This window comes from Aedes aegypti, chromosome 3 (genome assembly GCF_002204515.2).
Source record: "Aedes aegypti strain LVP_AGWG chromosome 3, AaegL5.0 Primary Assembly, whole genome shotgun sequence".
In the NCBI taxonomy this organism is placed as follows: domain Eukaryota; kingdom Metazoa; phylum Arthropoda; class Insecta; order Diptera; family Culicidae; genus Aedes; species Aedes aegypti.
The window spans coordinates 177,299,947-177,326,608 of NC_035109.1; the positions used below are offsets into that span (position 1 = coordinate 177,299,947).

Sequence of the window (26,662 nt, forward strand, 5' to 3'; positions counted from 1 at the left end):
TTTAGTGAACTCTGAAAAATTTTGGTATGCTTTTCAACTTGTTTTGGTGATTTTAGGACCCTTAAGGGCAAAAAATCACCTCAAAATTGCGATATCTCCACTCCTTTAGATGATATTTGACGAAATATATTTTATGCATGCGATTTTTGGCCCTTGAATAGGTTACGCTGACTGATTACTATGAACCCGAATAAGCATATGAACAGCTGAGGAGAATTCCTATGCTAGTAGAATGGAATAAAGAGCAAAGAAGAATGAGAGAAAGAACAAAGAACACAGAAGAATGTAAGGTGGGGTAGGTTAAACAGGTGGGACGGTGAAACTAGTGATATCTTGAGTGTAACTGAGGAATCTTGAAAAATCTCAGTTTTACGCAATGGCGAAAAGTTCCAGTAGAAAACGATGATTATATTGACTTCTATTTAATATTATCTAGTTCAGAAATATTTCGAAAAATATTTCTTCAAGTAGGGGAAGAGCTCCAATTTTTGAACAATCTCTAGTTTTCGACCCATGCATACGATTTTAGATTACTCTTTATGGAAAAATTGCAGTAGCGGCTAAAATGTCCTCAACTCCATGCAAAGTTTCATCATTATTCTCTTGGTAGATATAGATAAATGCATGTCCACGTTACTGCTTTAGTTCAATAATCGTTTGAAAGGGACCGTTGAAAAATATACATCCTGGAAATTCAGCCTCACGTAGTATCTATCATGTTCATAATCAATTTATATAATTATCAATATATACTTTGGACATCCTGTAAAAATTCCTTCATGTAGCTCTGTCGCAATTCCTTAAAAAAATATGTTTCAGAACTGTGAAGATTTATTTTTTGTTTTATTCGAGAGGTTTCCAACCTGAAGTGCTTTATCTCTTGCATCTTATAGAAGTTCGTGCACTAATTTGAATTTTGACTACCGATTTTTTCCTTCTGTTTATATACATCGATTTCCTGCTGTTGTTTATATACATCGATTTCAAATAGAACGATGTATTGAACTTCAACTGCATTTTCGTTTGTCCGAAGTTGTGTTGAAGGTGTTGTGGCAAAAGTGAAGTATTGGAGGCCCAAACGCAATTAATTGCTGAAATGGCATCCTAATTCAGATATTACTGTGTGGAAAATCTAAAAGGAAGTGTTATTGCTAGAAAGCAGAAATCGTTTATGGATTTACCTAATAAGGATATATTGTGCGGGATCAAAATCCGAACACCTAAGAAATAAATCTAAACCCTTCAACTTCATAAAAAAAACTCCTTCTATTTGTATGAAGTGTACGGATTTTGAGCCTGTATGGATTTTGGCCCCCTCTGTTATTTCGTTCAGATCTTAAAAGCTATTGCTGGAGTTATATCAAACGGACTTTCTAAAATACTAAATTAGTGTTAAAATTGCATGTAATCACATCTCATACATCCAACCGAGATATTTTCACGGTTCCGTAGTTGATTCTAATATAATATCATCAGTTACACCCCCACCTTACATTCTTCTGTGTTCTTTGTTCTTTCTCTCATTGTTCTTCGCTCTTTGTTTCATTCTACAAGCATAGGAATCCTCCCCAGCTATTAATGTGCTTATTCGGGTTCAAAGTAATCAGTCAGCGTAACCTACTTATTCAAGGGCCAAAAATCGCATGCATAAAATATATTTCGTCAAATATCATCTAAAGGAGTGGAGATATCGCAATTTTGAGGTGATTTTTTGCCCTTAAGGGTCCTAAAATCACCAAAACAAGTTGAAAAGCATACCAAAATTTTTCAGAGTTCACTAAAATGGGAAAACTGCACATACGCCCTTTGCGCCACCTCTAAACCTTCACCAAAAATTCTCATTTTTTCACAGGATGTTATTTTGGGACCGATGATCATTTTCCACTTTGTAAATCCTGACTACGGAAGATTTTTGGAAACAAGCCCCACCCTATTCCGCCATTCGTGTTTCCGCCTTTTGTTAGGGTCCCATAATGTATTGATTTCGATAGGGTTCTTGATTTGTTACTCAGAAACATCTGAAGGAATCAATTAAGTTTAAAGATCACGCTATTTGGACGGTTAGCAGTGAATTAAGTCAAAGAAGGTGCACACCTTATCAATCATAATTGATTCATTTTCTGAGAGAAATAAAACAATTGGGGTAAATCGCCAATTGTTGAACGGTCAAAATGCTCGCTAAATGTTGAACACGCCATAAGGAATACACGGGTTGTTCAACAATAGGCGACGTTTTCAGCCATTCAACATTAGGCGAATTGCCCTGTACTAGTATTTGGACGTGAATTGAACTACGAAAACTCCGGGACTTCTTATTAACAACAAAAGCATCATTCAGTAATAACGAGTTTCGCATTGTAAAAATGACAATGGCCAATCTGAAGAGTAAGTACAGTTATCCCAAAGTTATGGATCACCTAATGGTAGTTTTTCAGAATAAAATATGATTAAAAATCATAATGACAACTTTTTTTTCTATCTGTTGACAGGTTCTTGTATAAGTTAGTTTAGATACACTAATTTGAAGTGAGCAAAAATTACTGTAGTTCATAAATTTCGAACAGTAAAATTTTGCTGAAAATATTTTTTTTGATAACTTGTCGATTTGGTTCATTGTGACATGCTATACATGTGGAATTGAGGGCTTTCTCTGACAATAATCTGCACATATTTTTTTTAAAGCGATGCTTTTTATTATATCATAAAGGTCTCTGATTTTTCTCCAAAAATTACAAATCTGTTTCATGTGCGATTTTTTCTTATAGTCGTATCATCACTATGTTTTTAAAGACTGAATTTCAATGGTCAAGCGTGACAATATATCTGCTAGTAGTAGTTATTTCGTAAAAGATTTTCCTCGTCTCATACTCGATAATTCTCTCGAGTGATAGATTCTTAACTTGTTGTCTCACTTATTAATTTACCGAATCGAAAATATTTAACTTTGAAGCGCACAACTTTCATTGTTCTTTATCTTGATCGCATAGCGGACTTTAAAAATATAAACTGTTCTACTTTATATAATTTGTTCTTTGGATTTAGTTTGCTGTATCTATCTAAAACACGACTTTCAACAAATATCTTAAAATGCTTCTCGACACAAAATAAAATTCTGTTGGTCTGGAATAGCGAACCGAAGAAACATTGACGATGATGATTGCTGGCGAAAACTGATAAACATTCAGGCGGCATTTTGTTGGCCATGACCCGCTGGTGTCGTTTCTGGCATTGCTGAGGTTTGGTCTTGCGATGGTGACTTCACTGATGCTGCTTGATCTCAGATTTTAGTAATGTAATCTTGTGGATACTCAATGTTCCAAGATTCCTTACTGGAATGGTGGATTTGTGGGAGTTCATTCCGGTGTTGGTGATTTTAGGTGTAGGTTGTTTTTGGAGTTACCAAAAGATTTGTAAAGGAAAGCGTAAGAATACAGGTAATAGAAAGAAACGGAAATAAATAAGTATATTAGGAGAAGTGTTACGTTCGAAGAAAAGTTCAATTAATAAAAATAGGAAAAAGATGGCTTTAATAGTAAGAGAAAATGAATTAACAATAATCTAAAGATATTAAGTAACTTGCAAAGGGTCCTGTAAATATTGGGATTGCAAAATTTTGTTTCATTTATGGTAGAACAACTCCTCATGACTCATGGTGGTAAAACAAGTGTACCCTTATTTAAGACGCAATTACTATCATTGAGACATTGAATATTGCATTTGGCAGAGTATTTGCATATCACGTTTTGATCTGTTCAATATTCGATTTATTTACATTGGTGAGACAGATTCAACTAGCTTTTGTACAATATTTACACGAAGCCGATACGGTACATGATGAAGCTCTAGATAACATAGAATTGTCGTTTTTTACACTTAGTTAACTTAGTAGCAGCATGCTATTTTACGATAATAAAATCCTTCAACGTGTAGAAACAGAATTTTAATCTATTGAAATGGCAATAAAAGTATTTTGCTGAAGCTAAATGGTACAAAGCATTTATTAACGAAAGCTGTAACTGCAATTTCAAAATAATAATCGTCTGATGTAATGGTGCTTGGATCATTTGCTGAACTATATGAATGATCTATAACATGCAGCAAGAGATTTAAAAAAATCTAGAAACTAACTAGATACTCAAAATCGGTTACTCTCAAAACTGCAAAATGGTTGCTGCTCCGGATTCTTTGATAATGGACAAAATTTTGCACCAATTTCGTTAGACGACGACGGATTTTTTTTTGGTTTGAAGACTAACTGAAGAAAAATAAGTTTGTCGTGAATTTTGGTGGTTGGTGTGTGATGGAAAATGTTGATTTGTAATTTTATAAAATCAGCTGCTGCGTGATGAAAAACCGAAAATAAACTTTCAGTAGTCTAGTTCGTCTTCCTCATCGTCACTACGGCACAGAAGTTTGCTATAAAACATGAGAAAAAAGAAGCGAAATATTGTATATATTTTTAATGAAAACACCAGTATAGTAAATTGGGCACGCCTAGTGGAATGTTAAGAAAATGATAAAACAGTTGAACGATGATTATCATAGTGATCAAAATTATGCAAAACAGTGCATATAAAATTAGTAGGTACATAGAATCTATAGGTTTGTCTTTTTAGGATTTCTCTTTCATCAAAGTTCAACTGTATGAAACTTAAGCTTTGATTACACTACGCTTGCATTACACGATCATACGGTTTGAGGGACTTTCGTTATTTGGTAAAAAAAAATTAACTATTACAGTGGGATTCCGTTTTTGGCATGCTCCGTTTTTGGCATGCTCCGATTTTGGCACCCCCCGATTTTGGCAACAAAATGGATCCGTTTTTGGCAACATTTTTCAATGCCATTAAAATTTGTAAATTTTTGTAAATATTATCGTGTCGGTTGCTTTAGTCACTTGAATAGCATGTCAACTCCACACTGATTACATTCCAGATCTCCATTTTCGTCGATGTTTCCCCAAATCTCACCAACTACTAAGGACTCGCGTACGCGCTTATTTACTTCAGAATGGTCATTGGTCATACATAGGCAACGTTTCATGAGACCAATAATCTCCACCAATATCTCAACTTAAGACCATTCTTTTTTCATAGGCATTCATATTGAGTGACCAGCCCACTTGAGTCTGCCAGTACACAGTTCGAACGAAATGTGTAAATTTCTGAGTATAATGCACATAATCGGAGCGTGGTATAAAATGGACATTTACATGGTATGTCATGTAAACATCAATTATATGTCATGTAATCCGGCAGGATTCTATGTGGTTACGTTACATATAACACAAATTTACATGATTCAAGACTATTTACATGACGTCGTGTTTACATCGCATAAATAAAGTGTACATGACGTGTAATCTTCATTAGTTTTAACTGTGTAGGTGATACAATAAAAAAAAACACTGTTCTTCAGATTTGGAACAGCTTGTTCGAACAAAGCACCAGCACCGACATAGGAGCAATGAAAAATCTATGACTCACACAGAGTTACAACCATAAATTTTGTCTCGCTGTCTTTATTATTATGGATTTATATACATTGCGTATGTGAAAAAAAACCGCAATAATAGTTACAAATATGTGCAGCAAAATGTCGTGTATCATAACTTTTTTTAAATTTCATTAAATAACATGACAAACGCGACTACAGTCCAAACTACAATTTATTTTCAATAATACCATTCGAGCGTGCGATAAATACGACTGAGAGTGTTTTTATGGTATTGGTGTGATCTCTCTGCGTCAAGTATTTAAAGCTACGTTCTCTCTTTTCTATAGACTCTATAAGGCGTTAGATTTGTTAAGAGACGATCCAGATACTAGTCTCAACATCATCAAAATGTTCCTTACGAGCTGAGTCTATGAGTTTCCTAACTGTACCCTGGAGGATCCTTAAGGGATTCTTCGTTCTTGTGGGACTTTTCAGAAATTTTAACGAATTCATGTGGATATCTGCAGATTTCAAGTGGACACTGAGAGCTTCTTGAGGGATCGTTAGAGTGTATAACTGGTTATGGAGGATTATGTCCAAAATCTGGTGATTCCTAATAAACTCTAGGGCGTCTTGTAAATTTTAAGCGGGATAATGTGAATTTCCAGTAATATTTTTAATATTTTCGGCGAAAGCTTGAGGATTTTGAAAAGGTTCCCAGAGGAATTTGAGGTGTGCTAGTGGTAGCCTAATAATAATAAACTTTTAATTTTTTTCATCGGAGACTTGAGAATTTACGGCAACATCGCAGCGGAATTCCAAGATGATGACTCATAGCAAAATCCTTAGCAAGATCCTGAGAACTCTATGCGAGATCCTACGCTTGCCCAGATGCTTCAGAGCTCAGGCGTTTTTTCTGTAGATTTCTTATGAGAACCTGAAGATTCCTATAAGGTTCTTGAGGTTTCATAACAGGATCCTGTTAATTTCAGTTGATTTCATAAGGCAGGTGTAAAACATATATCAAGCTGAATTAAAAATTATTTCAAGTAAAAATTAAATTCTACACAATTACAAGACATTTATGCATCTTCTCATGTTTATGTTTGCCCTTTTGATACAGTCAACCATTCATTATAAAATGCTTTACTTTATCAGAAACATAAATTGAAGGAGCAATTCTAAACTTACCGAATTTTTCAGATTTTATGCTAAAGTCCAAAAGTTAAACTGATTTTAAATGTTCATTTAATTAGAAAAAAAAGGTCATGCCGTTTTGAAATACCCAGCGCTTTTGATTCGCAAATACGTCTTTAAAAGAAAACATTTTTGTTTTCGTTTTCTCTCATAGTTTTAAGAAAATGTCCAGTTCTTCAATAAAAGTCACTAATGCGATTATTGGTTTTACATGGCCCTCTTACACAAAAATTGTGAATAAAGCTTCTAAAAAATAATTGAAGACGTTGAGGCGTTAAAACGCGACCAGGAAATCGTTTGCCAGATTTAATATTACGGAGCTATAGATTCATAGCATAGTATAACCCTTCGGGAAAATGCTTCGAAGTGAATCTTTTCGAAGTCTCAACGCCTTATGATTCCATAAAAATAATGTATTAACAATGTAATGATGCTTTCAAAACCAATAGTTGAAAAATAAAATTTGAAATATGGGTTCCGATTTTGGCACGGTTCCGTTTTTGGCAACTGAAAATTTCAACTTTGTTGCCAAAAACGGAATTCCACTGTATCCCGGAAAAATTACTAGTGAACACTTGGAAGAATTTATGGAGAAACTCAAAAACATTTTTGCGAATAATTACTGAAAGTATGTTACAAGAATTGCTGGAAAACCCCTGAGGGAATTTCTGAAAACTCTAAGAAAATTGTTGAGAAATTCCTTGAAGATTTTCTTGTAGTTATCTGTGAAAAATCTTTTGAAAAAAATCCAATAAGATTATCTGAATGTGCTATTGGAGTTTTTTTTATCCGCGAAGGGGTTGTTGGAGACAAATAACTGCAAAAATTTTCTAGAATTTCCCACCATCAGTAGCAGAGTTCCTGTAATCGAATACTCTTTTTTTAATTTTTTCCATGTCTTCCAAATGCCGTTCGCCCTTTTTTCCTGTTCGAGTACATCACTGTGACCGGTTTTAGATATATTGTGAACCCGAATGCTCAGTGTAGTGGTAGTGCATGTCATATTACTAAATTGCCAGTGAGGGGCAACAAAGTATTGATTCCGATACGATTCTTGTTTTGTTATTCAGGGCCCTATTTTATAAGTCGAGTCGACCAAATACGACTCGACTGGAGTCACTGTCGACCACAATTTTTGCTCGACTCGGCTCTGTCACTCGAGTTTATCGACAGTTGTCACTCTATGTGACTGTATTACTATGGGAGTCGACGGGTGACATCTGAAATATGCATGCTTACTTTGATCGACAATGACTACTGACGAGTGACGAGTCACATGAATTCGCTCGATTTACAAAATAGACCCCTCAGAAACATCTGAAAGAACCAATTAAGTTATAAAAAATTACGCTATTTAGACAGTTTCCAGAAAATTAAGGGCCCTATTTTATAAGTCGAGTCGATCAAAAAAAGACTCGACTGGAATTATTATCGACTAAAAAATTTGCTCGACTCAGCTCTGTCACTCGAGTTTATCGACAGTTGCCATTCTATATGACTGGATTACTATGAAAGAGTCAACGGGTGACATCTGAAATATGCATGCTTACTTTGATCGACAATGACTACAGGCGAGTCACATGAATCCGCTTGGTTTACAAAATAGACTCTTAAGGGGTCTATTTTGTAAATCGAGCGGATTCATGTGACTCGTTTGTAGTCATTGTCGATCAAAGTAAGCAGGCATATTTCAGATGTCACCCGTCGACTCCCATAGTAATACAGTCACGTAGAGTGACAACTGTCGATAAACTCGAGTGACAGAGCCGAGTCGAGTGAAATTTTTGGTCAACAGTGACTCCAGTCGAGTCGTTTTTGATCGACTCGACTTATAAAATAGGGCCCTAAGTCAAAGAAAGTGAACTCTTTATCAATCATAACAGGGTAACGACTGTTTATTTCGTTCTTCAATGCTAACAGTTGGCACCAGCGTCAAAAAGTACAGGCAACAACCTTTCGAACATTCAGCTTCTTTCACTAACCGCCGAGCGTCGACACTGATTTTTTGTATTCCAGTTACTGTTCGCGCTACGCTGGATTCTCAAATTTTTCAAACTTCGGACTTGGTAGTCGGAGAACTGTCAAAACGTATAGAACATAATGAAAAACGTAAATTACTTGCAGTTAGGAAACTAGATAAAAAAGTAATGATTGGAAATCAAGCGTAAAGTGAACACATAACTTTTTGTGTTTAGTTCATCTTCCGTGGTGCTCTCTTTGCTTCAGGATTGAAAAAGAGCCATCTATTGCCTTTTCAATTTTGAATATCGCCCTATTGATTAATTTCCTGAGAGGAACAAAACAATGGTACTGGTATATGGACGTGCATCGGAACCATCGTCTCAACCTCGCCCTACTGTTAAATTGTTCCCGGAGTCTACAAAAAAACCCGGGACTTCTTATTAACAACAAAAGCGTTTCTAGCCAGAAGGATCGTTCAGTAATAAGGATTCTCGCATGATCAGGGCCTTATTTTATAAGTCGAATCGATCAAAAGCGACTCGACTGGAGTCACTGTCGACCAAAAATTATGCTCGACTTGGCTCTGTCACTCGAGTTTATCGACAGTTGTCACTCTATGTGACTGGATTACTATGGGAGTCGACGGGTGACATCTGAAATATGCATGCTTACTTTGATCGACAATGACTTCAGACGAGTCACGTGAATTCGCTCGAATTACAAAATAGACCCCTCAAACTGACAATGGCCAATCTGAAGAGTTAGTACAGTCATCTCACAATTATGGATCAACTAAGGGTAATTTTTCATAACAAAATATGATTAAAAATCATTGCGACAATTTTTTTTCAATTCTTATTAACGAAATTTTTAGCTTTAGGATCCGTGTGTTCTAACCACTACACAAGGTCTGTCCCCTTCATGGCGACAATGTACAAAACCGGATTGCCTCAATGACAAAACGTCAAAACCTTATAACAGCAAAAAATCCTTACAAAATCCTGAAGTGAGTGTTTATTAAGTTTAGACGAAATTCAATATAAACGAGCCAAAACTTCTTTTATGATATTTTTTATGGAAAATTTGATGTAAATATCACCCTAAACGCTACGGTTTGATGAAATCCTTGTATTTAAGTTAAGTGCTTAGTGAAGTTTCAAAAAAACTGCCATTTTCATGCCAAACTAAAGGTTCTTGCTATTTTCATGCCAAACATCTAACACCGGCGAGCGCTCTTACCTCGTCTTCCCCTAGACATTTTATTGAGCTTGAGCTTGAGCTTGATTTGTCGCCCGTGGTTGCTATTACAGTATCTTCAGATCAGCTGCACTTACACAAGGAACCAACCGGATGAATGTTTAGGATTAACAGACACTCTAAATGTATAAGTGCTGGTGATCCTCTATTTTAAGGCAACAATGGCGCCTCTCTCGTCAAAATGCAGACCAATGAGGGGAAGAGGGAGGAATTGATGATGCATTAAACTGGCTCCCTCAGTAGACCATCTACGCTTATTCATGCGGGAAGGTGTAGGGCTGGTATAATTTTATGGCAGAGAGGCTTGCTGGTTGGTTAGTAAACTGCCTATATATGAGCCTATGCATGCTATAAAACGTTTGACTTTTACTGTGCGCCCTGTTTTCAAGTTGCCCGTGAGAGAAGGCGAGACATCACCAATACATGGCGCACAGTAAATGTCAAAAGAACAAAAGAATTTATGGCACGTACAGAGGCTCATTAAGGAAAGGCGTGCTATAATGATGGAAGAATGGAAGCGTAGGGAAACGGTTTTTTATCCGTCACTGGGTCTAGCAAATGCTATGAACTGTAATAGATCAACTATGGTAGATCAAAAGTGGAAAGATAGAAGTAAGTGAAAGATACAACTACAAAGTACAAGGGAAGGGACGGGCCTGGGATTGAACCCATGACTTTCTCCTTATGAAGCAGAAGTGGTATTCATTAGATCACCAATTCTGTTTCGTCCCAAAGTAACCTAAAAGCTGTTCCCCCTGTGTTCAAATATAGGGCGATTTTAAGGCTGACATGTCCTTAATTATCCATATAATAGCCCTATAAGGCCAAAAAGGCAAATTAGCGGGTTAGTGGTTACTTGGGTCTTCCCCTAGACATTTTATTTCCCAGGAACAGAGAAAGGGCGTAGAAAATCAATTTTTTGCAATTTCTTATCGTTATAGGCTGTTTTTCATCACGCCAATCTGTCATGAAACGGCTTAATTTCCTGCACTGAGTTAGGCGGTGCGGTAATAGTTATTAATGGGTTACTCTTCGATGCCTTCTTGTCCCATGTTCTATGTAAACCTAATGGACCGCGGGATAAATATGCGTAGAACGGCAGAGCGATGCTGTATATATTCATGGTTGTCGTAGTTAAAATGCATAATAGCAACTCCTTTTTATGAGATATCCTCCGTTTAATCCAACTACGAACCATATTGTGTACTATCCATAACTGTGGGGCGACTGTAAAACCAGAGATCTTCAACCCATTTCTATCACTTGTGTCAATTTTGGGTAATCATTCAAGTCTTTTGACAATCTACAAGATAATGTTAAGTTGTTGATGTTGCATCCAAAAACTATTACCGGTTATAGGACTAAATTCCGAAACTCTCAAATTACCAGACCAATGACCTTATGGTGAAATAAAATGATGATGCTAGGGCTCGATTCGGTAGACCTTACAACGTAAAGGTTAACGGGACACGTTTGCCCTACTCAACGTCTTCCAACCTGGCATGACTATGACCATCAGTCGTCGAACCGTGTCGTTCTAACAAAACCTCGAATAGTAGATATATTGCGCATATTGGCGATTTTTTTGAACAAACACTCGTACAAAGTATGGGTAGTGTAATCAAGGCTTAGAGGTAGAAATATGATTTATTTTTGTGTGCGCACTAGCATTCTTGGGCAGGTTTTCAATCAACGTACAATACGTATTTTGTAATTCGATCTTACTTGTGCAATCATTTGTTTAAAGTGATTTGATTTGACGACCTTCTAAAAATGATAGTGTGCTCCTTAGTACTGCATAAATATGAATTTAAAAAATGTGAAAAGCATATTTTGGGTGAAAGGTTGAAAGCGAAAAAAGAGCGAGTGATTTCTTCAGAAAAAAATAAACGTGGTGTGGACTTATATTACAAAAGTGGAAATACTTGTTGAGGGCGTACGCACATCGAAGATATATCTGGTACATAACGCGCCAGGAAAGATATTGATCATCAGAGTGTTGAAAAGATTTAGCAGGTTTTTGCATAGTAAGAACAGAAGAGCGCACACAGACACAGAGAATTTTGGCAAAATGCTGCTGGCGTGATATGTTTTATTTTCATTTGTTCATTCGTCACTTTGGATATAGTGTTTGGAATTGATTTTGGTTGAAACTGATTGTGGATTTGGTTGGAGTCAAAATGTCAACTACCTTCAAAAGAAAAGAAAAGAAAAGCATTGTAGTGATGACCATTCGGCGTTCCATACTCACTTTTCCTTGGTAGGATACTTTTCTGCGTAGACGCGGGGAGATTTGTGGCAGGCTTTGTCACAACACGGACAGTACCAATAGCTAAGCACTCCGATTGAAACGGCGAAGAGCACATTTGGTATGATTAGTGAAAGAATCAGATGCTTCAGATTGTCATCCCAGGAATAGCGAGCGACCACCATTTCGGGATAGGCACGACTATAGTAACATGGAAAGGGTTCCCCTTGATGGGCTGACCTAAGAGATTGAGAAGATAAATCAATCATAACTGTTACATCCATTATACATCTATCTACTTACCCGTACTTCTTTGCAAATTCTGTACAATTTACCCTTGGAGGGTAACCACATCCCTCCGTGTTGACCAGAAATTTGGTGTCCATGACGTCCCACTCTACGCTATTAAGGTCCCGTGGTTCTTTCTGCCATTCGTGATATGCAATTTTGGAATAGTTGACCAGTATCTGGTGGCATCTTATGGCTGCCGTTGTGCAACCCTCGCGACATGAACTCCAGGTACAGTTTCGCATGCCTTCGGCGTAGACGTGCTCGGTCAGAATGCAGGTCACAGGGACCGGGTCATAGTCAGCCACGATGGTTGATATGGCCGGATCTACCACGAATGGTATCAGAAATAGAAACGCAAACACCGATAGAATTGCCGTCGTGCCTGTAACAGTATGATACCATGATTTAGAACTTCATTCACATGATAGTGACATATGTAGTTAACTCACCTAGACAAAGTGATGTGTAGAATTTTGCCTTCTCCAGCAGCTCGGCAATCATCTCCTCTCGAGTAGGAGGTTTTGGTTCTTTGTCGGACTCGGCAACGCTTTGTCGACTGTGCGTTAGACTAGCTTTGCTATTGTTTAAGCTAGGCTTGCTCATTGTTACCAAACTGGGAGCCGCCGAAAGTGTTGATGAGGATGAGCGTAGTTCGTTCGACCTCATTTTGGATCCGGTTTTGATGATTGTAGCTTGCACGGAATGAATAAGACTACTGGTTGCTTTATGTGCTATTAATAGGTTTCTTTTGGTTTAAAGCGATTCTCATATGTTTTTGGTTTGGTTTTCCGTTTCCAAGATCCTTTATTTTTAGATAGGTTTCAACCGAGTGTTACCTAGTACTAATTCGTCTATTTGCTTTGCTTTGCTACTTGCTCTATGTGTGATGTCTTAAGCATGTTAAGTAGTTTAAAGTCTGATAATTCACGCATTCCTCTGATTTCGCTCTATCTGCTGCTCTTATTGATGTTGTCCTGTGTTCCACAGTGTTTTGGGCTCTGGAACTCATTTAGAACACGTTAGACGATGCTGTTGTTTGAGCATTCGTGGCGTAATGTTGCAGTTGCTGTTTTGTTGTATTTGACTACGTTCACGTGTCCTTCAATATTGGTGTAGATTTTCAACTTTGCTTTTCAATAAAATCTCAAAACCCAATCTAATTTAACGAAAGCTTTCGCAACAACATATTTTATACGATACGCATGACTAAATACGAAACACCATTTTTCCGTTTTCAAGCCATTGGTAACTTCAGGCTATTGCATTTTTTTGGTTTCACAAAAGCGGATATTAACTTTAATCAACAATATTGGTATCAAAATAGAAGCTCTCTCCTGTAGACAACACAACTATAAACGGTATCTATTATGCTTGGAATACACTTCGGGTTGGTATTAACTTATCATATTGGTCATTGGATGTGGTGGAGCAGCTGTCTCGATATTCTTCAGCGCAAATTATGTTCTCCTCTGCGTTACGCGTTATGCTTTACGCATTCAAATATTCGCATTCGTGCCTTAAGTGGATTTGAAAGGGATAAAATGTGTGTTATTGTCATTAAATCTTAACACTCTCACGCTTCCTTTCCTTCTCGGGGAAACTAAGAACTATACGGTGCTCACTCAATTTAAAGAAGACGAGAAACAAATCGACATGTTCGGTTCGATCGAAAGTAGTGGTAGAAGAGGAAATTGAAACTTCTGACGGCAAATCAGTGAAGTGAAAATACACCTGATTGATGAACTGGACTGTCTTCTTGCAGTAGAGGAATGCCTGAAATGAAAGTGGAGAGGATTTTTTTAGAATAATGAATCGCATAATTTTTAAGTACTGGTTTACTGAGTTCGTTAAAATAAGATAGTTGGCTTTTATGCCTCACACGACACATATACATGGCAAAATGAACCACCGCACACCAATGGATTTGGATATGGATATGGATTGGACCAACGGCAGCACTCTCCTCTACCTGCTCGGTATGAGAGAAATAGCAATAAGAACTAGCATATAAATAGATTCTGTAATGATCCTCGGCATAGTAGTGGCCAAGTGGCCTAGTGGCCTAACAAAAAAAAAAAAAAAAAAAAATAGGGCTGTTACTCTTATAACTCATTAATTCGCCCTTGTTGAAATTTTTCGATTGACGTAAAAAAAGTTTATAGGACTTTTCATTATTATGCCATGATTTTTTTCTGTTAGGCAATCAGCTATAGGCAACAACCGGCACCCTGTCAGTTATTTTTATATTTTTCTCGAAAATGTATCGAAGTGCAAAGCAAAGTGTGAAAGTTCCATTGACAGTGCACAGCCGTGAACCGCTAGTCAGTCCCATCTGCATTTTCGTCAAAATTCAGTTGCGCTCAGTTTTCAACATATCTTCCAATGCTCTTTCAGCTGCACTAGTGAGGTAATATGATTTGTTCGGAAAAAATAGGTAAAAACAGGCAAGTCAAATTGTCCCATAATGAAAATTTAGCGCATATCAGTCCCACTACAGATTTCCGCACCGTGTAACACACAAATGAACCGTGTTTTGATCATCTTTATAATTTTCTCGAAAACATATAGCTTGAGCTTGAGCTTGAGCTTGAGCTTGATTGGCCGCCCGTGGATGCACTGCAGTATCGCCAGATCAGCTGCACTTACACAAGGAACCAACCGAATGACTGCTTGGGACTAACAGGCATCCTCAGTGTATAAGTGCTGGTGATCTTCTATTTTTAGGCAACAATGGCACCTGCCACGTCAGAATGCAGACCAATGAGGGGAAGGGGGAGGAATTGATGATGCATTGAACTGACTCCCACGTAGACCGTATATTCCACTGCATCCACGTCAGTTCATGCGGGAGTGTATGGATTGGGAGAAAGGCATGGCAGAGAGGTTTGCTTTTGTGGTTAGCAGACTGCCTATGTATCAGGCGTAAGAAAGGCGTGCGCGTGGAAGTAGGAAGCGTTAGGGAAACGGTTTCTAGTCCGTCTCTGGTTCTAGCGTTTGCTATGAACGAATAGTTTGAGTGTGATATATTTAGAATGGAAGATAGAAGCAAGTGAGAGATATACAACTACAAAGTACAAGGAAAGGGACGGGCCTGGGATTGAACCCATGACCTTCTGCATATGAAGCAGAAGCAGTAGCCATCAGACCACCAACCCCGTCTATTTATAATTTTCTCGAAAACATATAGTAGTAAAAAGCAAATTGAGAAAATTTCATTAAGATTCAAACATGTTCCAATCCTCAGGAATGTTTTGAATATTCGTATGGAAAACTAATTTAGAAACTTCACAGCCCATTTTCTCAATGCCTAGTTTTTACAGATGGGACTGTCTTGCAATTCACGGCAGTGCAGTACTAACAAAATATGGTAATTCTTTAACGTGGATGGGGGATAATTTCCAATAGTAGCTCTATGATTTATATTTGATAATGAAAAATGTGCATAAAATGTCGTTTACGTTATATTGCTAGATTATAGTATAGGGTGTCGATTTTGATGAGAGGTCGTCCATAAACCACGTGGTCATATAGGGTAGGGGAGGTTTGGTTATCGTGACCACGGTCTAAACAAATTTTAAAAATTTTGTGGGGGCAAAAGACCATGAGAGGGTAGGGGGCGGTTTGAAATTCCGAAATGTTGTAAAATAAACACCCAAACTTATTCCTAGTGTGGTACTTGTTGACCTGATAGTTTGAATAATAGGAAGCTGAAAGAGATTCGCGAAGAGGAAAATATAGCCCCGATTATGTTGTCATGTAACGTCATATGCAGCCAGTCGTTTTAATGAAAGAAAAAGTGAAAAATATTGTATTCAAATTAAACCGTTATAAAAAAAAAACATCAGTCAACGGAGCAGTTTATCCAAAGATACTGATAAATCTAAACACAATTGTTATTTATACAACAAGTTGCAAAATGATGATTCTTTCAGCACGAGTTGGATAAATACAACGAGTGCTGAAAAAATCGAGTTTTGCAACGAGTTGCATACAACATTTTTTGCTATTACGAAAAATTCCTTTTAAGCTGGATCATTTCCAAAAGCACAAACTAACATTTCAACAGAAACCACGCGGGCGTACATCCATGTGTAGTATCATTTCAGTATTTTTCAATCGCGTTGGCTGCGACATAGTCGTATCTACGAATGTCATAAATTTTCTCGTTTACATCAGAGTGTCGTATTTCTCATGTATACCTAAATGAGCTAGTGTGCCATGCGATATCCCATATCGCAGCTCACAGATTATGTGAGACACGAGATGCAGATACGTACAAAATATAGTAATACCTCCATGAGTCGATGTTCCATGACTCGATATCAACTCATGGAACCATACTAAAAACAAAATTTTATGGTTACTATGATGGTCCCTAGAAGTAGCTTTCCAAAGGATTGCTGTTCCATGACTCGATATTTCCATGAGTCGATGGTCTCTTCAATATCGACTCATGGAGGTTTCACTGTATATCTTAGTGAGGGAGTCTCATGAGACATCTCGTGAGGCTCGTCGCATGCGCTTACTTGGAGTACTTTTCTTGCAGTTATGTTTGCCTAGTACAACAGCTCCACGGAAGCATACGGCTTCGGTCTATGTCTATGCTTCTTTGGTGGCCAGCACAAGTTTTTCAATTCAAATGCTAGAATCTTAACCGCGTTGAACCGCATCAGTGCTTACAGGCAGTTTAATCCATGATTTGATCCCTTTCCCTTGCTTTTGGAACCTTTGGCAGCGAGTCTCAAATGCACTGTCACATTGAGATTTTCTAATGAGACGGCACATGAGCCAGTGCAGATGTGATCGTTTGAGCTAGTACATTGCTACATGAGATCTAAAAAAATGTGTCTCACCATAGCACGTGCTCAAGCGCGCGGTTATTTTTGTGCGCTCATGGCAAGCTGATCTCAAGCTCTTGATGTGAAGCGCGTATACATGATGTCTGGTTTACATCACATAGACCCATATTCCCTATTGGATGACAGAAGAGGTGCGTACAGTAGCGGGTTCTTCTGCCACCTCTACGAATGCTGGACGATCCGTTCCCAAACAAGTATGGTCCGGATTCGAATCGAATGCACCACTTCCGAAGATAGGTATCTCGTATAGATTCTGAGGAAAAACTTAATTGCGGCGAGAAACTTATTCTAACTTTTTACCGCGCCGACAATATCACCAGTCTTGTACCTGGATCGCACGTCACATATAAAATCAGATGCTATGGCAGAGTAGAGAATAGGATATTTGGCTGACGCTTTCCAAACAGTACTGAAAAGTGCTACTTTTCAGCACCGAAAACACTGTGAGAGCGTGGTTAACTAGATGTTGGTCACACGAGCAGTCGCGACATTGGCCTTCTACGGCTAATGCTTCTACTTGTTAACCTCAATGATGGCTGTTTTTGTTCAAAAGAGAAGAGAAAGTGTACACTTCTATTGTGCTTTCTCTAGAACGGGTCAAATAAGGACTTCTTTTTTATGGGGTTTGTGCTACCGTACGAATCTCTGCCGCGTAATTAATGACCGCGTCGGGTCCTCTGAATATTGCAAATGAAAGAAATTAACCGTAATCTGTGAAGTTTTACGGAGATACGGTAATTTATCCTATCAAAGTGTTCAGCTGATGAGATTCCAGTGAACAATTATCGGAATCGGTGAAACAAACTTAGTGAGTAATTTGCCAAACAATGCTTCAAATATTTCTCCATTCCGTTACTCTAAATTCAAGAGCCTTACAAGTTTATTTGCATGTATGCAGGAGATATAAGCAAACATGTTATTGCAGCTTTTGATTTTAAAGAATATTTTATTAGAATATAGCTTCAATCCATCTCAAATAAACGAACCACAAATAATCGAATTTTAAAATACATATATTTAGAATGTCCATTTAAGGGGCCCTGGCTTCCATTTTCCAGCATTTATATTTAATTTCAAGTAGAACGCGCAACTTACATAGAACGTACATCGCATCATGTTTCACTGTTGTAACATGCTGAAAAACCTATAGGGTAGAAGCACCGGTTTTGGCCATACTCCAGTTGTAGCCATAGTGGATTATACACCGTTTTACATAGCCAATCAACATGGAACCTTTTGTGTTCAGTAGATCACATTCATATGATAGAGCTACATTCATTTACTCGTCCAAATTGATTCAAAACATAAGAAAAACAATTCATTTTCCTTATAATTTTAACTCCCATACACCTAATTTGGCCAGGGCACTCCTAATTTGGCCATTCTCATGAGAAATCAATGCAATTGGCCAATTTAGGAACCGAAGTTAAATCTCTGGCCGAAACTGGTTCCGTTGGCCTATATTGACCAACGGGATTTTCAAAGTGAAAAAATGGTTTTAGCTCAGTTTTGATATTTCATACACATAATATGGATTGAAAGATTGCATTTGACATATTTGTAGTATAAATACGGCTTCCCATTTATTTTTTTTTGACATTTTCTCTTAGGCTGGCCAAAACCGGTGCTTTTACCCTAAGAAAATTAAATGAAAACTGCTTTTCTTAAAAATGTGTTTCATTCACTAACCTTCGTTTGCCGTTTGCCCTCCATACCCATTGCCCAACGGTGTCATTGTCAAAACTGTTTTCCAGAACCGCATGGATTACTGTGTTTGAATGATTTCATCGAGCATCAAATGAGTCAAATATATTGATCAAAGATCGATCAAAGAGCTCTAATATTATATTGCGTTATTCAATCCATATCTTTTTCAGATGATCAAATGATGAGATGAAATGCAATGCCTGCATAAAACTAAGTTTTCTGGTTTAATTCATTCAAAATCATACTTAAGCCAATCTAGTAAGTTAAGTCAGTTGTAAATATATCTAATTATAACAACGGTAACAATTATATATTAATTATGAACATTTTGGCCAACTTTTTGAGCATTTATGTATGTTTTCAGTGCTTTTACATGTTTTAAATTTGGATTATATTGCTTTTTTTAGTCAAAAAACGTTAAAATAAGATTTCTTGAAATTCCTCCTAAGGATTTTTTTAAAAATTTGCCCAGAGGAGCAAAATGACCTCAGGAATCGAGCCATGTATTCAGATTTGATGGATAATTTTCTTTCATAATAACGGTCTGTCGGTGCACCGTGTTTCCAATATGGCGGATTCAGCAATTTGACATATTGTATTACTTACTTAAGGTGAAGATGAATCGAAGCCAAACCTTAAATTTTCAAGAGCACGAATCTGGATAATCAAACAACCGTTTGAGCTGAAAACCTAATCGATGGGACTCTGCCCAGAAATCAGTCTCACTCTTTCACTCCTTCATAAATTTAGTAAACAACAAGGCCAGTAAACGTCAAAACCTCATACAAAATCAAAACAGTGCAGAGCCCCATTGGTCACCACCAGCGAGTGACCAATCTCTTAAGTTTTCAGCTTAAACGGATGTTTAGTTCTCCAGATCCGTGCTCTTTAAAATTTGAAGTTTGGCTTCGATTCATCTTCACCTTAATAGATACCTTGGATATTTGATTTGATACAATTATAAGGCAAGGGTGGAGGGTGGCTGTCAAATGGAACTAAAATGGAAACGCCGCCAACCCAAGTCCAGATCCAGTTTTAAGGCTGGACGCGGAGAATTAAAAATAATAATTCGCCAAATTATAGGTATTCAAAGTATCGTTTACAAACAGTTATTTGCTATGTGCTACTGCAGTGCGCTGTTGGCAATTTAATCAGCAAATTCTGCTAAATTTTCAAAATGGATGCTTTCGAAAACCATTGTTTTGTCGTTATTTTGTATGGTTGTTTACATTTTAGAACCATCGGCACGCTGGGTACCAATGAAAAGCCGCTCCCTTGTTATAGCTGCGACCAGCTGTTTTTGTTTTTGTTTATACCATGAGCTTTTGACGTTTCGTGATCAGAGTAGACGCTCCGATAACACTTGCATGTTTTGTTTACCGTTCTGTTTCGGTTGCATGCATGCTTTTTGCTATCAGTCCTATCGTGGAATGCCCTCATGGATAGCCTTATCGAATCAAAGTATCGATACCAATGATATATTGATACATAATATCAATAATCATTGAATAGAACCAAATTCATGAGGGTTCTGAATTTTCGTATCAATGTTTCGAAATCTACGATTTTTCGCACGTAAGGAGAATGCTTTTTTCGCTTCCTCACATTAACATCTTTTATCGCTCACACTAATTTTCCCTAGAGCTACGATGGTGGATAACTGAAAATCACTCCACTCCGGGGATAATATATTTTTCACTCCACCATATTTTCGTTCACCAACTGCTCCCGAGAATTATCACTATGTGGATAAACAAAAACTAGTGCCGGCGACGGGATTCGAACCTAGAACATTGCTAAAAACAACCGCGATGCGTGCACGCTAACCATACTACCACACCAACTTGACGAAAGGAGTGGTTAAATTGGTGCATAAAAGCAACTGCTGTTTGTGGCGATGCATACAGGAAAAGTTCTCCATGGATCGGAGAAAGAGAGAACAAACTTCTCACAGCTGCGGAAATGTGCAATTATCTATTTTCGCTTTGTTTTGTGGACGGATAAAATCGCAAGGCAGCTAATCGCTGAAAATTGCTGTGAGGGATAAATCCATTACCGTGAGAGTGAGTGAGAATTCGGAAGCCTGAAATTCATATATCGCTTAGTGATCTGCCGTTCAGTTTCATAACATTCGAAATAATGTTAAATACATGCCGTGGTATGGGATACTTCTTGAGATCCTGGGCATAGTGTATTTGGAAAACAATATAGGGTGTTGATGCTGGTTATGGACCCTTTTCGTATTATGGACCCCCTACATAAAAAAAATATAAAATTAAGAATCTCAGCAACATTATTGCAATTCGTTTGCATTGTTAGCCAGCAGTTTCAGGCAAAATATTTGGTCTGAGGTGCATACAGATATTTGAACAGTTTTGTAAATGAAACCACATAAGACGGTCCATAATTTGTGTTTCCAGATTAGTCCATAATGGGAATCAAATGAAGGGTCCATTATAAGAAACGTCAAATTTGTAAACATTTCTTATATGGACACAGGCAGGGTCAAAAATAGACTTGAGGATAAAAGTTTTTCAAATGTATATTTCACAGGAAAAGTCGAACAATATTGTATGTTTAAAGGCGTACCTACTATCAAATAAAGACATGGAACTTCTTGATAGGCTGCACAACACGTAAACTCATCTGAGATATCTTTGCAGAAACGCGTCGAGAATGAATCTCAACTTCTAATGAGTCCATTATTAGCATTAGCATTAGCAAACTCTACAAAGTCATGCGATTTGTAGAAAAATATTGAAACAGATAACTCTAAAATAGCAATAGAAAATCAAGGTGAAGAGTTAGGCTATGTTTCAGTGAAACCTTGGAACCATAAAATAAAGGAAAAAAAGAAGCATAAAATAGCAACAATAAATATAATTTAAAAGTCATAATGAACTATGGTCATGTTCTGTTTGTTCTACATATCTATTAAGGGGGCAGGATCCGTCATTGATTTCGGAATTTTTAAAAGCAGTTTTTTCATTCAAAATCAAGAAAATTTACAGAAAATTTTGTTCACTGTATTATGTTTTCCAACTGAAACATAGTGAACACATTTTCATCGGAAAATTTTTAGTTTTGAGCAGAAAAACTGCTTATGAAGTTTTGATGATGACGATGATTATGATGACAGAGCGTTGATCGTTAAGTGACTACATACAAAAAGGACTCAGAGAGTGAGTTATTTTTTCCAAGAAGACCAATGCAGCAACCGCTCCATACAAACGACAAGGATTTCCCAATTGATCAAAATGCACTGCGAGTGAAAACTCCAGAGCGTCCCGAAATCCTTGTGGTTTTGAAACCGCTTCAACGATGACGGTGGAGGCGCTGCATCTAAGTATTTTGACTTTATCTAGTCAATTTCATTAAATTTTACTTTATACTTTTTTTTGGAAAAAATATCTCATTCACTGAGTCTGCCGTTTGCAAAGTAACGGGAGAAGCAAGTTAAAATAAAAAACAGTCCTTACGTGATGGATCTCAGAGAGCCATAACCGAGTCGCCGCCTCCACCGCCATCACCAGAGTTGGCTTTAGATTTGCCATTGACACCTCCACTAGCAGATAGAGCTTCTTTGTCGGCACAACCGACAAAACGCATTCTTGCGTCATCGCCAATATGGATTGTTTTCTGGCAGAATATCAAAGTTAGACAGGACACTGCAAACAAGATGGTTGGTACGAAGAACCCAACCATGAACTGTTTGTATGATGCTTCCATGTCGAAACGAGCCACCACCATATCCGGCTTATTAGTGGAATAGAAGCACGGGAATCGTGCTCGAGCATTATGATCGGTGCCATCCTTGCCGTATTCTTTGAGGAAATCTTTGCATTCGTCCTGGAGCGTGTTTACGCAGCCTTCCAAATTGATCATCAGTTTAGACTCGTTGGATATGGTCAAATCTTGTTCCAAAGGAGCAATAGTTTTAATTGGCGTGGATACAGCATAGTGCAGGTAGCTAAGATAAGTGAAGTTGGTAAGATCGGTTAATTCATCCTTTTCCAGGAGAGACCCATTGACGCAATCCGTAGCCTGGATGCCATTGCTTGTATTCTGAATGGTATAACAGGAAGCCATTATAACTTTGTTGTCCGATTCATTCCACACTTCGGTATTCTTTACTGTGTCAATCGCATTTGAACATTGCGAAAGATAAACTTTATCTCCACTCAATAGTATCATATTCTTATTCCTAGTTGGAATATCCACACAGCGGCGGTCGCAATTGTATGGAGTTCTTATCTTTCGACATGTTCCACGATTGCATGAGAATAGCCCATTTATGTCGATACAGGTGATCTTGCCTCGTCGTCCTGAGCACTTCAAAGGACTATCTGTGTTCTTGAACACACATTCAAATGCATCCGTAATGTTGATGCACATTCCAGTAGTGCAGTTGAAAGTCCCGGTAAGGTTTTTGCACTCATCTGCTATACAACGAGCCTTCTTCGCATTCTCTTGATCTATCCCATAGCACGTTTTATTGGCCGAATTGGTACAATTCTGGAATGTCAAACTGCTTCCATTGGTGCGAAGATGTACAAAAATTTGTATGCAAGCACCCGAGGTCTTACTGAGACACCATTCTCCACAAGAACCCCACTCACATGCATCCTTGTTGAGGGCTTTGGTGGTTGTGCACATGACTGGGGTCTCATCGATGCCACTTTTCATTACACGTGACGACGGCATGTAGATGGCTACGGTCAGATAAACGATGGCTACCGTGCTCAACACGAAGGTTAGCTGACAAACACATATCACGCCACATATTTGAGAGTTTTGTGGCGGTATAATTAGGTCCTCCTCAGGGATTGGTTTCTTTTTCCCCATTATTGGCAGTTAGTTGCCAAATTGTGATGTTGATTTAGTTGTCTGTTACCTGTTGATTATTACACGAAAATAAGTATTTAAATAAAACTGTACGATCTTACGAATAAATATTGGGCTATACTGCCCATACTCGCAATACAGTCCCATTAGGAAAACCATCAAATCGAGAAAAACGCATCTAAAATTAAATGTAAAAGTTTTCGTTACGTCGCTGCTGGCAGTCGAAAATTCTGGTGGCAATGCTCAACGCATTATCATTGATGTATAAGAATATGCCCAATAACTAAAATTTAGTTAATGCGATTGTTTTTCCTGTGCAAATCCAAGATAAGAGCAAATGGGACTCGTTATCATTTCTCTCGCAAAACGCAAATATACCCGCATACCAGTCCCATTACTTGGAACTCGCTTACTTTGTTATCGCGGAGGATGACATATTTATTTTGAAGTTTACAAAAGATTCTAAGACACATTTCCTTTCGGAACTATAAGTTTTTGCATCTTTTAATTGCAATATACACTCAAAATTATTAAACTGAAGATTATCCTACATTGGTTGGACCTGTGCGACCGACCAACAAGAAAAAATGTCTGGATCTAGTTGCATTTGATGTTGGATTTGAAACAGACCAAGGTGTAAAAACGACAAGTTCTAGAGGCCTGATGTCAACGTAGCTATTGGAAATTCGCTAGAGGTAGATAACCATACTAAGTTTCCTACATCCTATATCCAGGACCTTCTTATTTTCCGGCATTGGATGTCACACTCAGTTTGACCTACCTTGTCAACTGCAAATGCCAGTGGCTATGTATGCATTTCTACGCTGGTCTCATAAGCTTTCCCTTTCATGTCTTTGGACGATGAATCTACAAGAGATTTCGTTGATATTACCGGATGACGATAGTAATGATCGACATGGACTCTCTATTTCCAAGTCAAGCAAAAATAAACATTATTCTTGAATAAAACTGATTGATACATCTGTAGTTTGTATTATTTCTACTTTTAATGTGATGGAAACTAAAATGTTAGATTACAGAAATCCTTACATTAATACTCTTGGTTGTATTTCATCGTAATTTAGTGATGGGACTATTATGCGGGTATATTCAATATGGGACGCACATGGTTTGGTATTTTTTTTCGCATTTTGTCCATACAAAAATACAATTTTAGGAATGATTCCGAAAAGTACACTATAAATAAACACTTTTCATGGAGCTAACTCAAATGTGGCGAAAATTGAAATGGGACTGTTATGCGAGTATGGGCAGTATAGGTATTACATATAAAAATTGATTACTTATTTAGAATTTTGGAAGGTAAATCTCTTTCTTTTTTAGTTTGAACATTGAACATTTCATGATTGAACTCTTCTCATGCGATGCACTGGAGCAATAGCCATTATTTTTTCACTGCAGCATTTACTGTTGACTTGTGTCCTACATCTCACCCTTCTCTTTTTCTCATTTTCGCTAACTAAGATCAGAGCTAGAGCACTTCGCATAAGGCCTAATTCTTTTTAAACGAATCATATCACACCGTTCGTTTTTCACCAACCGTTCGTTATTATCAGTATCAAGTTCTAGATGTGCTAAATTAACGACGACATATATTTGGGATTAGTATTCACCATCTCGCTCACTCGCATGTCGTCATTGAGAAAATTGTCCATGATGAAAAATCAATTTTTCCTGCAACACGCTTTTCGATGAAAAATCATGAAAAACCAAAATTCTACGCATTCTAGTTTTACAATTCTAGAACAATATCAACACCCACGATTTGATTATTCGTTTGAACTACTTATTTAACTGTGCGTTTATTAAATAGACTTACTTTTCCTTTTGTTCCAGAACAATCACCATATAGTTCTATAAACCTTTAAAAATGTTCGATTCTATTCAATTGCTGCGGTAATTTCAGACGTTTCGACATTTGATCACAATAAATCCGTCACTTTCGATGTTAATGAGATCATTTTCACCTTCCAACCGATTACTGCATAGCGCTTTTGATCAATTTTCACTGACCATCTGCAACTACGTACATCGTGTATCCTTTCTGTACTATGAATGAAATTTTCCTTAGAGCTTTTGTCTGTACGCTCCCAGAGTGGTAGAAAATTCTGAAAATTGCACGGCGCCGGCGCATGTTTTATTGTCCCAATCTCAACATGCTGTTTACCAGCAGTACAAGGATACGAATTGTGAAGGAAGAGTTTTATTCGGTTGTTGTTATGTCAGTTTGACATTGTGGAACACTCATTGAAGTTTTGCTGCATGGAATGTATAGGGTATACATTTAGTAGTAATATTAGGCATATTCACATAACGAAAGATACTTTCTATGAGATTATGATAAATTGGCAGAACAAAGATTGGTGTCAAATATACAGTGCTGTTCTGAATAATAGCAGCGCATGTCGATTTTCATACAAAGTGCTCAACTTTGGCATGCTGTAGTTTTGTTCCCTTTCAAGCAATCGAGTTGAAATTTTCTCCACAGAACTACAAATATGCCCAACTTTGTGAACACAAAATTTCAAAATTTTCTAAGCCCCTGCCGGAAAGTGAGATACTAGGTGAAATTGTTCGAAAAAATAGCAGTTTTAAAATTTCCCTGGGCTTGGGATTATATTTTCCAGGGAGCGATGAATTTTGATAATTGATCGCTGTTGTTAGTAGTTTTGATTAGATGTTGGGTGAATTTCAAAGCAATGGCAACCTTTTTATTACAAAATTTAGATTTTATCTTCTGACCTAAAAATTCTGGTTAAACTACTGTACTATGCAGTTGGGCTGCACTAGGCTATCACTCATCAAAATTACTTTCACTTCGGGAAAATATAATTTCAAA

The 26,662-nt window shown here is 37.5% G+C and overlaps 3 protein-coding genes across 4 annotated transcripts in view; 1 reads left to right on the forward strand and 2 right to left on the reverse strand.

Moving 5' to 3' along the window:
• The window catches only part of LOC5573594 (UPF0769 protein CG18675), a 100,237-nt gene that overhangs the window by 18,575 nt on the left and 55,000 nt on the right, over positions 1-26,662 (forward strand). The gene's annotated exons all lie outside the window — the stretch shown is intronic.
• On the reverse strand, positions 2,793-25,878 carry LOC5573593 (protein tipE). Of its 2 annotated transcripts, XM_021851773.1 has the most exons (6): positions 25,643-25,878; positions 22,437-23,851; positions 12,841-14,164; positions 12,404-12,773; positions 12,104-12,340; positions 2,793-4,416 (listed from the first exon to the last, which is right to left on the reverse strand). In XM_021851773.1, the coding sequence occupies exons 3-6, from the start codon at positions 13,055-13,057 to the stop codon at positions 4,368-4,370; spliced, it is 873 nt and encodes a 290-aa protein (XP_021707465.1). In that variant the 5' UTR covers positions 13,058-14,164; positions 22,437-23,851; positions 25,643-25,878; the 3' UTR covers positions 2,793-4,367. The 2 variants fall into 2 exon arrangements, with proteins under 2 accessions (XP_021707465.1, XP_001654727.1); XM_001654677.2 differs by lacking the exon at positions 22,437-23,851 and having other exon boundaries at positions 25,643-25,875.
• On the reverse strand, positions 13,497-23,829 carry LOC5573592. Its single transcript, XM_001654676.2, has 2 exons — positions 22,437-23,829; positions 13,497-14,164 (listed from the first exon to the last, which is right to left on the reverse strand). The coding sequence occupies exon 1, from the start codon at positions 23,800-23,802 to the stop codon at positions 22,447-22,449; it is 1,356 nt and encodes a 451-aa protein (XP_001654726.1). The 5' UTR covers positions 23,803-23,829; the 3' UTR covers positions 13,497-14,164; positions 22,437-22,446.

Coding starts and splice junctions, on each gene's coding strand:
- LOC5573593 (XM_021851773.1), bottom strand. CDS start 13,057: ATGAGGTCGAACGAACTACGCTCATCCTCATCAACACTTTCGGCGGCT. Junction 12,341..12,403: donor GAATTTGCAAAGAAGTACGG/GTAAGTAGATAG, acceptor TCAATCTCTTAG/GTCAGCCCATCAAGGGGAAC. Junction 4,417..12,103: donor AAGTATCCTACCAAGGAAAA/GTGAGTATGGAA, acceptor CATGTTTTATAG/CAAACTTCTGTGCCGTAGTG.
- LOC5573592 (XM_001654676.2), bottom strand. CDS start 23,802: ATGGGGAAAAAGAAACCAATCCCTGAGGAGGACCTAATTATACCGCCA.